The sequence below is a fragment of the Pleuronectes platessa genome, chromosome 20 (genome assembly GCF_947347685.1).
Source record: "Pleuronectes platessa chromosome 20, fPlePla1.1, whole genome shotgun sequence".
Lineage (NCBI taxonomy): Eukaryota > Metazoa > Chordata > Actinopteri > Pleuronectiformes > Pleuronectidae > Pleuronectes > Pleuronectes platessa.
The window spans coordinates 16,359,249-16,374,456 of record NC_070645.1 but is presented as its reverse complement, the minus strand read 5'-3'; the positions used below and the strand labels follow the sequence as shown (position 1 = coordinate 16,374,456).

Genomic DNA, 15,208 nt, shown 5'->3' with positions numbered 1-15,208 from the left:
ACGTAGGTTGTGGCTTAGAGTAAAAAATCAAGCTAACCTTTCAAATCAAAGTTTTGACTCGTTTGTCTAAAACACGAACAGCTGTGAAAAAAACAAACTGTGGAAAATGTCAAACCGAACAAAAACTTATTCAAGAGGAAGAAGACTTTAAAATTAAAATATAAAGCTAGAAAACGCGTGTAAGGTCCTCACCTGTTCTTAGTTAGCGCCATCACTCCAATCAATGGGTTGGCGTCGTCTCTCCATCGGGAAAGACTCCAACACCCACAATGCCTCGCGGCGTTGATGTAGTCACGTGATCGAACCTGTGACAGGGAGCAGGCTGCGACAACAAACGTCGCTTTGTTGTTTATTGGATGTTTTTAACGTGAAGTGAAGCTAAACACGTTATAACGGACCCTCAACATGCACTTCACACACGCGCACGGAGATATTTAACGCTTTCCCTTCGGATAAGACGCTTCTTGATAGAAAACAATGGCGGAAGTGGAGGAGGTAAGAGCAGCATGCTAGCGATAGCATGTTAGATGTTGATGATTTCTAGCCCTATTGCTGCAAAAATGAATGAGAATGACAAGTTGTGAGATGTGTCAGCTGCGTTGTTGTTTTATTCAGACTCTTTTCTACCAGTTCAGTCGTTTATATTGCATGTGAAGCAGAGACTCGCTTGTTATTAGGGCTTTAATTCAAGGTGATGTCTGTATTCTCCATTAAGATAAGTAGCACTGCCTCATCTTCACTCCATTTGTTAGGTTGAATTCAAATGTACCGACTTACAAGTGTAACACAACTGTGACGTCTGTTAAAAACTTGATTAATAACGTCAGGTGTTCAATTGTTTAAAGTTAATTCTAATATGTGTCTTAATTCAGGGCAGAAAACAAAGTGAGGAGTTCACAGATGAGTCTGAGGTAAGAAATTATCATTTTGTGCTTCCCTGTCTGTGTCCTGCAAAAAGAAGAAGTTCTTTTGGAGTCATGAAATATTGCACCCTTAAATGTCATGCAGTTGCACCAGTATGTCGATGTATAAATGCATCAACGGCAACATATTCTCGATGTCAAGGGGTGTGAATAATTCTGTCAAGCTTGGATGATGTTTGAACTCAAATAAAGCCCACTGCCTGCTGAAAGGTCTGTAATACATAGCCAGCTTTTATCAACCCGGCTGGATCCCGCAAGGATCTTTGTCAGTTTTTGAGAGGTGTCAAACACTCATAAATTACAGATAGCCCCCCAGATCCATCAATATTATGACTGAGCTTTGGAAATGCTTCAGTACGCTGGTGCTTCTGAGATCCACAAGTAGGCTAAATAAAATATAGCTTTACACATCAGCCTGGCAGGAAGGGGAGTTTGTCTTTTTATAGGAAGCAGAGAGTAGAATGGAATATCAGGGACAGGATGCAGCGGACGCTTGCACCGCACCACACAAAACAGTTAAGGGTGAGCAAAAAGTAAAAAATAAAAAAAAATCCAGGCCTGTAAATAAAAAAAATATATTTTCTACATCCTGTTTTCAGTCTGTGCACAATGTGATCGGTTCTGAAGGACACAAACACTCACAGAGAAACAAGCACCAGGGATTTGGGGATTGTGTTTGTCCTCTGAGTGGCTGCAAACAGAGGAATATATACTCAGAAATACTGCAGTATACTGTAGTGTTCTTCTAACTGGTGCTGCTGTTACCTGTTCTGTCTTACTAGATGAAAACAATGACGACCTCTGTCACTACACTCTGCTGCTCACAGAAGAAATGAGCAGGATTATGATTTGTGTCATTTTTGGCTCTTGAGAGTCAGAGGGATGCTCTTCCCTAACTTAGCTTATTATCCAGACTGTCCGTTATAAAATTGAGGGTTTTCGCTTTGCTGTATTTCGATGCCTAATCTTAGAACCACTGAACCATACAGGGTCAAATTACATTAAACCAAGTAACAGACATATGGCCCATTTTCCTCACTGCAACCCTGAAACAAAATAATCTGATTTACAAAAGGAACTAATAGAGTTAGGGAAATACTTGGTCAGGAAATAAATACATTTTAATACCTTATACATCTGTTATCATGCAGCTTCTTCCTTTGGTTGAGATGAATGTATTTATATCTTTTCAAAATTTATTAATTACTTTTCGACATTATGTTCCAGAAATTATACATGATAATCTTTTATTAGTCCCTCTTAAAAGCCATACCGATATGTTACTGATGGACAACATTGGTCAGTAAATTTGACCGACCTATAAGACATTTCTCTAAAATCTCCTATTAGGGTTGAAATCAACTGCGAAAAAACATGTGATTGACATCAAATCAAATCGGCCAGTGACCCTTGAATCTCATACTTGCATCGGTTTTATTCGTCCACTCATTTATTCAGGTTGTCCTTTAATTTATCAACCACCTTGTCACCAGTGTATGACAGCATGATACATTATTTTCTTAATAATGAAGCGAATAAGCCTCTTTCTCATCCTGCATGTAAGTCTCTGACTAGTAGGCTCTGTGTATTTGTGTGTATTTGAAAGCAGAATGTTATCCTTGATGTTGATGGATGGCTTGGTTCAGCCTTTCGTATCATAAATGCCAATAGGCAAAGAATATGGCAAATATGGTAACAACACAAAGTCCAGCTCAGTAGTTGACAAAACAAAAGACAGCTACAAGAGAGATGGCAAAAGTTGGAAAAATTGGTAGTTTCTCTCAGGGGATGAAGTTTGTCTTTGTTGTTTGATACGCCTTTGAAAACCGTGACAATGCCCTCGCATCAGAAATCTCACAAGCAGAATACACAGGAAATAGCCTAGATATGGCGTTGTTGAGTGGGAAAGGATTGTTTTTGAAAATAACATTTTTTCCACGCTTTTGTCCCCCCCCCCACCTCTCACCCAGTAGCACATAATGGCAGACAATGTTTTGAGTTGATGCACCCTCTGGGCAGCCACAGACTGTGCAGCATTGGTTATAAACTGAATTATGGGTAATATTCGGGCTGTGACTGGCCGCAAATGTTGGTTCACGCTGAAAACAGTGTAACAGTGGAGAAAAGCTTAAGTTTGTTTTATGAAAGGACCAGATTCTTGAATTTCACTGGAGATGAATTGTTTCATGGAAAATATGAAAATTACTTTGTGCTGCATTCCACACAAGGTGATGGAAATTTGTCTCTGTGCATAAACGCACATTCGATATGGTCAGCATACATGTAGGTTTGATCTCTTTGGGTGAAGAATCTTTGTTTCACGGTGGCTGCAGCAGTGGTCGTGGACATTATGGATGTATAAGCAAAATGTGTGTATGTGTCTGAAAAGGGATATAGAGCTAAAATCAGTGATTATTTAAAATTTATTTAGCATTTATTTGAATAATTATGAAATATTTTGTATTAAGATTTGATGCTCGTCTTTTTATTGTGTGCAGAGGAACACAATCAATTGCATTGAACATCAAGTAATTTTAGGAAATTTGGTGTGATTTTGCATATAATAATAATAATTGTATTCTTACTTTACTTGACTGTTTTGCTTCAGCATTTAAACATGTTTGTTTTGATGATGGAGTTTAAGTTGCTCGTGAAGTTTTCTTGTAGAAAAACAAAAGTTATATTTTGAACCTGGTTGATTTAGTGTTTTTGCAGATATGAAAAAAAACGTATTAGAAAAAATAATATCATACTTTGTGCGTTCTCATTCAAACGAAACTAAACATGGACCCACATCACTCTGTCGCACCACTAGTTCAGGATAACTGTAAAAGTTCTATAGAAAACATCTGAAGTCATGTCACCTCCGTCACAGAGCTCAATACTTAAATAAGTTGAAGTGGACATTCAGTCTCTTTCAGGGGGGTTTCTGTCTGCGGCTTTCAAAAAGCATTGTGAGCCGTAACCTTTGTGAGAGGACACTGTTGTTGTTGTAATGAATACCTTTACGAAAATGATACAGTGAGAGCCCATCTGAGGAGTCTGCTTTCTCAAACAGGAGGAGGACAGTGAGGAGGAGCCCAAGCTGAAGTATGAGAGGCTCTCCAATGGGGTGACCGAAATCCTCCAAAAGGATGCAGCCAGCTGTATGACCGTCCACGACAAGGTACGGGTTATAATTCACCACCCGCAAGGTCATTTCAGTTTCAAGTCCATCCACTTTAAGAGGAAATATGTTGTTTATGTGCACATTTGAGAGATGTCCTCTTCACAGTTGATTTTCATCCCCTCTGTTGGAGCTGTGAAGGCAGCCCATTCTTTTCTCACCTTCCCCTGTTTTTCCTCTCAGGGAGGTGCATCAAGACACACCTGGCACCATTGTCTTTTCTTCTTTTATTCCCACTGTTGAACGCTGATCTTTTTAAGAGGGCCACTCTGAGCGAGATGGTTAATCGTGGTGGCACCGGCTGCACACATGCATGTCTGAACAGTGCAACAGTCATACACAGTTATGTCTCCTCCTCACCTGATGTTTTATTAACCAATATTGATTTTCATTCATTTATTTTTACTTTGCGGATTTGGTCCCCGCCCCCTGTTATTTTTTTCCTGTTTTATATCTTCAAAACAGAAACCGTGCCACATTACTCTGCTGAGAGTCTAAATGTGATATGGCCGTCTTTCTTCCTGGGAATGCTGCGCTTGTGTACCCTCTGTTGTCCCGCTACCTGTGTGGTCACACCAGCCCCCGCCAGCCCCCCCCCCCCCCTCACCCGCAAACGCCGCACATCCTTTAAGCCACCGACAGCGCAGATTGCCTTATGTTGCCTCATATTTTCAGTGTCTGAATCAGAATTTCATTTGAACAATTCCATTCTGATAAATCCCTTTAAAAGTCGCTCCGCCTCACAAGGTTGAACCCTTTATTTATTTATTTTTGGTTATTTTATTTGGGGAGATTGCAGGGGCTCTGTCTGACATGCTCAGCTGTGCCTGTAAATATAAGCATTTCATTATAGACTGCACTGAAGCATGGTGGGCTCGCTGCACATCCACATGCTGGTCGAGAAGGGAGGGGGATTAGGAGGAGGGCATTGGGGCAGGGGCTGGGGTGGAAGAACACACACTTAATCTAATGCCAAAAGCCCCCAGTTTCTATAATTTTTTTGTCCCAGTGGACACACACGTACACACACATTTGTACGCACACACACGTCTGCTGAAGCACAAAACACAGAAACCAGTTGCTGCTCAGTAGAAATAATGGCAGTGTGCAGAGCAGAGGAGTGATTGCATTGCATGGGAAGAAGTCAGATGTACAGTGCATTTATTATGTTTAAGCACTTTAATTTGAAGAAAAAATGCCATTTCACACTGTCTGCTTTAATAAATAGGGCTTTTCCACCCCTGCAATTTCACAGTTTTGCCTCCAAGCCCTCCCAATCCCCACTCGGCTCATGTCGCTCCAGCTCCAGCAAATATTTTTTATCCTCCTCCGCAGCCTTCATCAGCTCAAGATTTCTCCTACATCTTGAATTGGTTTTAAGTGTCTCCTGCTTTAATTTACATTATATTTATCCCTTTCCAGTTTCTTGCCCTCGGTACACATTTTGGAAAAGTCTTCCTGCTGGACATCCAAGGAAATGTCACTCAGAAGTTTGAAATTGTGAGTATGGTGATATTCTTTAGCATCTACTTATAAAAAGTTATACATTTGGTAGATTTTTCACCAGTCATCACTTTGCATATCTGATTTCGTGCCACTCTTTTACTTTAACATACATATCTAAATTCAGTCGGCCTTGGCTGAAAACAAGGCAGGGCTTTTACATTACTGTACCTGCATTCATGCTTCTAACTGTAATTTTCCTGCTAAGCACATTGATTTTAAGTGCTACTCACCTAAGGAATCCACTGCCAGTTATCAATCATCCTGAAGGAAACAAGGAAGCCATTTCACCAAATAGAGGAGGCACCACTGAGTCCTGGCTGATGGATTTGTGGCTTAGTTTCCCAATGAATTGGTCAGCATTCAGAGAAAAGGAAACAAGGATTAATAAAGCTAAGAAATCAAACCATAGACTGTATATAAAGATGGAGGACGCGTCTCCACTTCCTTCCACTTCAGAAAGGAAACCGAAATATTTTGGAAATGAGCGCTGCCATCCAGCGATGGTAGCGAGCGAGAGATGGAGCAGTCAATCAAGACTTTTCATCCAGTTTTTATAATATCAAATAACCATAAAAACCAATCTACATTGTGTTAAGAACAACCTGTAATTACAGACAACAGAAACATCTAAACTTGTTCATGTCCATTAACATGGAGGAGGCAGTGCTTATGACCTATACTGCCACCAGGCCTCACTCTCGGGGAGCTGTCATGCCGTCCATCTTTATATACAGTCTATGCTTCAGAAAACTTTTCCACTTTTCGTCTACACCGAGTTTCAGGGTTATTAAGTAACATTTACTGTAATTTATGCCATTTGATCCTTTTATCTAAAGAGCCCTGTAGTTTCATGCATGTCTAAAATATAAAAGCCTCAGCAGTAAAGGGACTCACAACCTTCTTAGTATTAATACCATGCTCTGTGCATTGACAAGTATGAGACTGTGCATCCATTACACGCACAACTTTTTTTTTGCCGTTCACTTTTACTGGCATTTCATTTAGTGGGGTAAAATGTCAGCCTGCCACAGAGATTATTTGCCTTCCTCTGTGCAAATAGAAAAAAAAACTGATGCCATGATATTGTGTCTCTGCAGAGTTCAGTGAAGATCAACCAGATCAGTCTGGATGAAAGTGGAGAGCATGTGGGCATCTGCTCCGAGGACGGGAAGGTAAGATCTCTCCCCTCATCAGTGCTGGTTACTGATCCTTGGGCCCCTAATCAAAGAATCACCAATCAGTGTTTTTCATCTTCCATAATTCGTCCCCAGATTCGTATAAAAACTCACCTTATCAGCGTCAAACTTTATGCTAATGATGTGGAACTTGAGGTGTTTGCTAGTGAATTTTTTTTCGAAGCCACTTCCTTTGCAGTCGCAGCATTAACCTGGAGTTTTATCTCCATCATATCTACTCATGAACCCATATTTTTTTCATGATGCACGAATTTATAAAAAGCTTGTACCAATTTTGAAGAGTAGGGGAAAGGATTGCACTCAGATGCGTTGAGCTGTCAGTCAGCCATCAGCTGTCTATGGATACCCTCTCCATGTTATCCACCTTGCTGTTATCTTGTCTCTTCTCATCATTACCACCATCCTTCATGGATTTCACAGTCAAGATATGCTCTCTGATATCAGCCCCCTACACACACACACACTCACACACACACATATGCACACGCACACTTCAGCGCTGGTGGCAAGAACAAGATCTTGTCGCACAAAAAGTGGAGCAGACAATTAAAATCAATGCTACAGCAATTGTTTGCCCTCAACCAATTCACCTGGCTGTTAATCCTTTGAAATCTAACTTAATCCTCAATCATCGGTGCATTGCAGATAGGATTTGAGTTTTATATTATTATTCCCATACTCAAAGAAAATCTTATTTTTGGGGCCTCGGATAAAGAAAAAGGAGGTGTCAAATACTCTAATGGTGCATTAGAGTTTGCTGTGGTCAAGTCCAAGATTAGGACCCCTGTTTCTAAAACCCTGCTGGGTTCAAGGTATCAGCTCGTCCACTAATTGGTGACCCAGCGGAGAAGTAAGGAGCCAATCAAAGTCTGTTCTGACAACAGTTTCCCCCGCTGGCCTCAGATAGTTGCAGAGGCAGCAATTAAAGGAGAGATTTTGAGTTATTCACCTTAGCTTGCCGTTTTTGTTTTCTGCTTTTCAGGTTCAAGTGTTCGGCCTCTATACAAGAGAGGGCTTCCACGAGAACTTCGACTGTCCCATCAAAGTAAGTTGTATCGAAAGCGTACACGTATTAGCCTGTAACTGTTGGTGTTACCTTTAGCTGACTAATGATTCCAGAAATCTCTGTATTTTTGCTGAATACATATATAAAAAAACGTTAATTTTATCGGCTTTACAGTTGGAATGTGTATTGTTAATGACCCAAGGAAGTGCAGTGTCAAATTTGGAGCGATTTGGACACAGTGATAGGTTCTATATGAAAAAACTTTGAATAGACTGGCGACCAGTGCACTGTAGTAACAACCCCTGGGACTCATCAACGTAAGTGACGTTTTCGATCACACCAATCTGTGGAGTGACTCCTGCAGCCGGTCTTTATTTGCCCCAGCTCAATTACTGCAGGTCACTTTTACTATTTCAGAAAGAAAGACGCAACCTACATTACCACAGACCAAACAAACAGCCTAATTCCAAACAGGCAGGTTTACAACGGGCATTGCACTAGTATACCATAAAGAAAAATCAAAATGCTCCTGACGGTCTAATCTGTCCCTTGTGTTTTGTTTCCTAGGTGGTAGCTGTACACCCTCAGTTCACCAGATCGAACTATAAACAGTTTGTCACTGGGGGCAACAAGGTACGTCTGAGTAGTATTTTCTACCTGTGTAGTTTCTCGTACGTTTTTTTTTTTTTTGCCAATTCCTGCCACAATAATTCATCGTGATTGTGTCCGGGTGAAACCAAATCCTGCAAAGCTCTCTCACTTTGGCTCGGCTGCAGGAAATACGCAGGCCTTTCTCCGTTGTGTGAAAGGCTCTTACTTTTCTGTCTCTTTGCTGGAGTGCTCTCGGGAGAGCTGCCTATTTTCATAAAGTGCTGTTCGCTCAACAGAGTTTGAAAGGCAATGCTCCACAAGCACAGCAAATAGATGTCATTATCAAGAGGCTACATAGTCTTAGGATTTCTGGGCGCCTACAGTGATCTCTCTCCTGAAAGTTGTCTCTGGTAAGTGTGTCACAGCCAAAAAGGAGAAACGAATTTTAGACATTAGATTTGTCACTTTTTCCCCATTGGAAGTAAATCAGTTGCTTACAACCACATGATATTACTGGACTATAAACTGCACTGATACAGCACCATTTGCACAGCCGACCATAAATACAGTATACTGACATTTATACAACGGGTGAGGAAAAAACAACTTTTTTCACGAAACCCCATTGTTAGTGTTACTTTGCCATTTTCTTTCAATTGGCGCTGATTCCTCTCAGTTCCAAGTTGTGAAGGCCTCCACAAGGTGCCTGTGATGAAAATCAATAAGCCTCGACGGGAGCCACATCCTGTCAAAGGAAATTCAATTTTGTCTCCACAGTTCTTTTGTCATATCATCTCTTTGTAGAGCAAACTGTTTATTAACATAGCCCAACTGCTGAATTAAAGAGATTCTTCAAGCTTCCTTCGGCCTCCTCGGTAATATTATGCACTTTTTTAAAGAGGGCTTTTTTGTATCAGGAGGACAGTGCAGGGATTGTAAATGCTGGTCTCTGTCCTCCTACATCATGCACGCAACAAGGCCTGAGTGTTAAACTGCAGCTGATGAAGTAGATCTGAGGTGTGAAAACCTAATGAAATTGTGTTTAAATACTTATTTCTCTATTTTACACCACCCACTGAGACTACAATAAATGGTGTGTATCCTAAAGAAGCCGTGACCATTAGGATTCAAATGAGGAGGATGTATGAAATCGTTCATGACGTCGACCATGTGAATCTGTAAAATGACTTCCTCCACCGCTGGATATGAAGCTAATGTGAAACCTTCTCGCTCATGAGCAATTTATCTTTATTTTCCATGTGCCTAGATGCTCTGAAGTGGAATTAAGATCTGAATATAAGGATTAAGATCAGGGTCTTACTTCTTTATATGCAAGAAAGTTCCTCACAGTTAAAGTTAAATCTAAACGGAAGCTCCAGTTACTGACGCCCTCCTCCTTAGTGAAACCCTGTTCATCTACTGCCCTCTGTAGGCCGTACACAACAACAGCACACCAAACTGGCTGGTACCTTAAAATGAAAACTGTGAAGCTGAATATGTTCCTGATTCCTTCCTCTGAAGCTTCTTCTCTATGAAAGAAACTGGTTGAATCGCTGGAAGACGTCGCTGCTGCATGAAGGCGAAGGCCCCATCACTAACATCCAGTGGAGAGCCAACCTCATTGCCTGGGCAAACAACGTGGTGAGTGTGAATTGCTCATGATCGTGATTTTAATAAGTACGACACTGAATCTGGAAATGTTAATGTTTCATGTGTCGTTTTTTTCCCAGGGAGTTAAAATCTATGACATCGGCACGAAACAGCGCATCACCAACGTGCTGCGGGATAACGTGAGTCTGAGGCCTGACATGTACCCATGCAGCCTGTGTTGGAAGGACAACGCCACTCTTATTGTTGGCTGGGGGACATCCATCAAGGTTTGCTTTGTTTCTGCTTTAATTTACAGAACCATTATTACCGGCTCTATAACTGTAGCAGATTTTTCAGTGTGATTTTCTTATTTTTCTACAGATTTGTGTCGTGAAAGAGCGAAATCCCACTGAGATGAGAGATCTGCCCAGCCGCTATGTGGAAATAGGTAAAAAGTACACTGGAGCGCTTATTAGATAAACTTTATTCCAGATGTTAAAAGGTGCTTAAAAGCAGGTCATCATATCATAGCCAGTAAGAAAATCCTTATTATTGGAGGGATTCAATTTTGGTTCTTCTTCTGTCGTGTTAATGGATTAAATCAACTTCATATAAGATGATAATAAATTGGATTCTCTGTCTTTCTTGTTCTTCGCTGTCTGTCTCTCGTTCTTTCAGTGTCTGCATTCGAGACAGAGTTTTTCATCAGTGGCCTGGCACCTCTGGCAGATCAGCTGGTCACCCTGTTCTTTGTGAAGGAGAACTCGGATCAGATGGTAATGATACTCGTTTTATTTATACATACACTCAGGGATAACTTTATTAGGTAGACCTCTACATTCTAATTCAGTCCAATACAAGTTCCTGTCCTCAAAATCAATCTTTATTAGGCTCATAATATTTGGGACAATGTTGGCAATGTGTAAATTCAGTTATAAATTCACAATTCAAAGTGTTGTGCTGGATTACATTGTATTAAAGGGCATTTCTTACTCTCGGTCCATGCTATTTCAGTATAATACAGTTGTTTTACTTGACATTAGACTGCACAGATGAACCTCATAAAAGAGTGTGTAAGAGTGTGTTTGTGTGCGCAGGATGAGGAGTTCCGTGCCCGGCCTCGTCTCGACATCATCCAGCCTCTCCCTGAGAACTGTGAGGAGATCTCCTCAGACGCGCTGACAGTGCGCAACTTCCAAGACAACGAGTGCAGAGACTATCGCCTCGGTGAGACTATGAAAACTGCCCTGAGAGAAATGTCACGCAGCCTTTTACTGCGCTCTGATTTCATTATGCATCGACTATCAAATGTCAGCTAGAACATGCAGCACGCAGAGACATTAATATATTTTCATTAACAGAGCATTCAGAGGGAGAGTCGCTCTTCTACATCATTAGTCCCAAAGATATCGTTGTGGCCAAAGAGCGAGACCAGGACGACCATATCGATTGGCTGCTTGAAAAGAAGAAATATGAGGTCTGCCCTGGTCAATTTTATTAATGTTGCACAAAGGTTACGGTCTGTAATGTCAGAGTTTAATTTTCTGTCCTATCACTGGTTGAACTGTGACAGGAGGCACTGATGGCTGCAGAGATCAGCTTCAAGAACATTAAGAGACACGACGTTCAGAAAATCGGGATGTCTTACATAAACCATTTAGTGGAGAAAGGAGACTACGACACTGCTGCGAGGTTTGTGTTCCATGTTCTGCAGGTTGACTGTATGTTGTTGATGCTAAATAAGTTGTATGTTGATGAGGTTTGTGTGACTACAGTAAGATGTATGTCCTCTGCTAATAGAGATTTGTTTTTTTAATCCAGGAAGTGTCAAAAGGTTCTCGGGAAAAACATGGAATTGTGGGAAAATGAAGTTTATAGGTTCAAAACCATCGGTCAACTGAAGGTAGGTTAAGTACTTCATCAAAGTTCATTAAACGTATTGATTATTACACTTAATACTGATAACCTTTATTCATACAGCAAAGTTTATATAACCATGATCAGAATGATTATGAAATGTTATGAGTTCTAAGTAGAAATATTTTTTATCCTTTATCAGTCTTGTTTCAATATTGTACCTCTGTCCCACTTCAGGCCATCAGCCAGTATCTACCCAGAGGAGATCTGCGTCTCAGACCAGCCATCTATGAGATGATCCTGCACGAATTCCTCCGAACTGATTATGAGGTACTTTGTCTTTTTGGTGGTCATGTCATCCTGTGACAAATCCAGTATTTATCAATGAATGGGTTTATAAATGTCCACTAACTCATTCTCTTGTCTTTCCTCTGAAGGGTTTTGCGACACTGATCCGGGAATGGCCCGGAGAGCTTTACAACAACATGGCCGTCGTTCAGGCCGTCACAGATCACCTGAAGAGGGATCCCACCAACAGCACCTTGCTCACCACACTGGCTGAACTGTGAGTCACATCAACGTGTTCATCCTGCAACCAACTGAACAGAATCTACTGAGTGAAACTCAAGATTATGATTTTGTTATGATTAAATGATTAAATGTTTTTTGCAGGTACACGTATGACCAGCGGTACGACAGAGCCTTAGAAATCTACCTGAGACTGAGGCACAAAGACGTTTACCAGCTGATCCACAAACACAACCTGTTCTCATCCATAGAAGACAAGATCGTTCTTCTCATGGACTTTGACAAAGAGGTAAAAGACAGGAAACATGTCCGGTTTCAGGTTTTATTGCCATTTAAAAATGTGTCTTTACTGACTTTCTCTCTGACGTATGGAGTGCTGGTCTGTTTCCAGTCGTGTAAATATTCTTTGTGAATTTCTTTTGCCAGAAAGCCGTTGACATGCTCCTAGACAATGAAGACAAGATATCAGTAAGTGCAACCATTGATCATTTCAGGAACATTGTGATAAAATTCAGCAGTACACTGAATTTTTTTTTCTTTCTGCTAACAGACGGACAGGGTGGTCGAAGAACTTGCAGACAGGCCCGAGCTTCTGCATGTGGTGAGTTGAGATATGTTTTAACTTTAGATACATCACATCATCTCTATTCAAAACCGATTCAACAGAACTTTTGACTGATCTTTTCTCCACAGTATCTCCATAAATCATTCAAGCGCGACCACCACAAAGGCCAAAGGTACCACGAGAGGCAGATTGGCCTGTACGCAGAGTACGACCGACCAAATCTCTTACCCTTCCTGAGAGACAGCACCCACTGCCCACTTGAAAAGGTACAACTCTCTGTCTCGTCTTATTTCACATCCAAGTTCCTACAAGCTGCGACACATGGATGACGTTTCCTCCTCTCTTCTGTCTTTCTCTCTCAGGCTCTTGAGATTTGTCAGGAGAGAAACTTTGTAGAAGAGACCGTCTTCCTGCTCAGTAAGTTTTAATTAGTATTCTTTTCATTTCTTAAATTGAAAGGTTTTGTTTTAAAGGAATTTAATCGAGCATGTCGCTCCCAGGCAGGATGGGGAACTGCAGACGCGCTCTGCAGATGATCATGGAGGAGCTGGAGGACGTGGACAAAGCCATCGATTTCGCTAAAGAGCAGGACGATGCCGAGCTGTGGGAGGATCTCATCTCTTACTCTATTGACAAACCACGTACGATACAGTCTCTTACTGACTTATTCTTATCCTCTTACAGTTTTCTGTTTGATCTGTCTTTCTTCATCTATATCGGTTTTCTATTTTCTCTCCAGCTTTCATCACTGGCCTCCTTAATAACATCGGTACTCATGTGGATCCCATCCTACTCATCCACCGCATAAAGGAGGGCATGGAGATCCCGAACCTCAGAGATTCACTAGTGAAAATCCTTCAGGACTACAATCTACAGGTGAGACATGTTTCTCAAAGATCGACTTGCATTTGTTTTCGCTTCTAATCCTTATCCGGAGAAAATTAAACCAGTTATAATCACAGGTACTGGAAGAAGCAGTGGAGGCTTGAATTAGTATATTAATTCATACAACAAATTAATTACGTGTTATCAATGAAATATAAACAGGAGCAATACAATCATCGTAGATTAGATTAATTACCTTTTTGTTTATTTTCTGCTCAGGTGAAGAATAAAAATACAAAAGAAAATAAAGTATAGTAAAGAATAGTAACTGTGCCAATGAAATATATCAAGAATATGTTTTGAAAATAGAAAGAAAACCACTGGTCAACACTGTTGTTTTGTTAATTAACGAGCCTTTGTTTGTGTTTCCCAGATTATGCTGAGAGAAGGATGTAAGAAGATCCTTGTGGCCGACTCGCTCTCGCTGCTGCAGAAGATGCACAGAACGCAGATGAGAGGAGTCAGGGTCGATGGTGGGTGGATGTTTCATCAGAAGTAATGGAGATTAAAATCCTTTTGAACTCGTCTCATAAATCTGACGCTGCTGTTTTTTCTTTTTTCAGAGGAGAACATTTGTGAATCGTGTCACGCTACTATATTACCATCCGGTACGTGGTTTACATTGCTGTATCTTAAGTATTTAAATGGAGTTAAAGCTATTTGTTGCTTATTCGTGCTTCACAATTATATTTCAGACATGGCCAAACCCTTCAACGTGGTGGTGTTTCACTGCAGACACATGTTTCACAAAGAATGTTTACCAACACCAGGAACAGTAAGTGGACTGATTGCTGTTTTATCTGAAGCTACTCCCACATACACACTGAACTCTGGATATTTTTCCATTTTAAATTTTCCGAAGTAGTTGTACTCTATCTTCTTCCTCTTGCCGTTTCAGATCCATGGCGTCCAGTTTTGTAACATCTGCAGTGCGAAGAAGCGGGGGCCAGGAAGTGGCATACTTGAGATGAAAAAGTAATGAGGATTTATGCACTCCCAGTGTTATTATTGACACTTTAATCTTGCCCCAAGTTGCTTTCCCCTTCTCTGTCTTGATCAATAAATATCACTTTCCTCAGCCACTGAACTGTACACTTGCAAAAATGCTAAACAGTTATATCCGATTGTCTCTGTATATTTAAAACTAAAACCTGTAAAGTGCCGCACTTGTTCTGCTTCACTAATGTGATTTGGTGATTGAAAAGTCTGCAACATCTGAAAAATAAAATCATATAAAAACTGTCTGGTTTGTGTCTGGTGATTATGTTTGTTTCCCCATAACTCAGTTAAAGTCGGTCCTGACTCATAAAGAATTTATACTAAAGTCTAATATTTATCCTAGAAAAATGTGTTTTAGTTTATCAATAAGTTGATGACATTAAGAATTATTTCATT

General features: G+C 40.7%; 1 protein-coding gene across 1 annotated transcript; it reads left to right on the top strand.

Moving 5' to 3' along the window:
- The first annotated feature begins 283 nt into the window (after positions 1-283).
- Positions 284-15,055, top strand: vps41 (VPS41 subunit of HOPS complex). The gene is made up of 28 exons (XM_053412763.1): positions 284-495; positions 873-911; positions 3,982-4,089; positions 5,512-5,589; positions 6,693-6,767; positions 7,774-7,836; positions 8,365-8,430; positions 9,910-10,029; positions 10,119-10,265; positions 10,360-10,426; positions 10,657-10,754; positions 11,076-11,205; positions 11,340-11,455; positions 11,552-11,670; positions 11,800-11,881; positions 12,073-12,165; positions 12,273-12,400; positions 12,508-12,652; positions 12,790-12,831; positions 12,914-12,964; positions 13,057-13,194; positions 13,291-13,345; positions 13,429-13,569; positions 13,668-13,804; positions 14,187-14,286; positions 14,377-14,421; positions 14,509-14,588; positions 14,712-15,055. Exons 1-28 carry the CDS (start codon positions 478-480, stop codon positions 14,790-14,792), a joined length of 2,562 nt encoding a protein of 853 aa, XP_053268738.1. The 5' UTR covers positions 284-477; the 3' UTR covers positions 14,793-15,055.
- The last annotated feature ends 153 nt before the right edge of the window (positions 15,056-15,208 follow it).

What these genes read in the sequence shown, in the direction of transcription:
- vps41 (XM_053412763.1), top strand. An exon ending in TCTGCTCCGAGGACGGGAAG is followed by an intron (nt 6,768 to 7,773) that starts GTAAGATCTCTC and finishes TCTGCTTTTCAG; the next exon opens with GTTCAAGTGTTCGGCCTCTA. An exon ending in TCATGGACTTTGACAAAGAG is followed by an intron (nt 12,653 to 12,789) that starts GTAAAAGACAGG and finishes TTCTTTTGCCAG; the next exon opens with AAAGCCGTTGACATGCTCCT.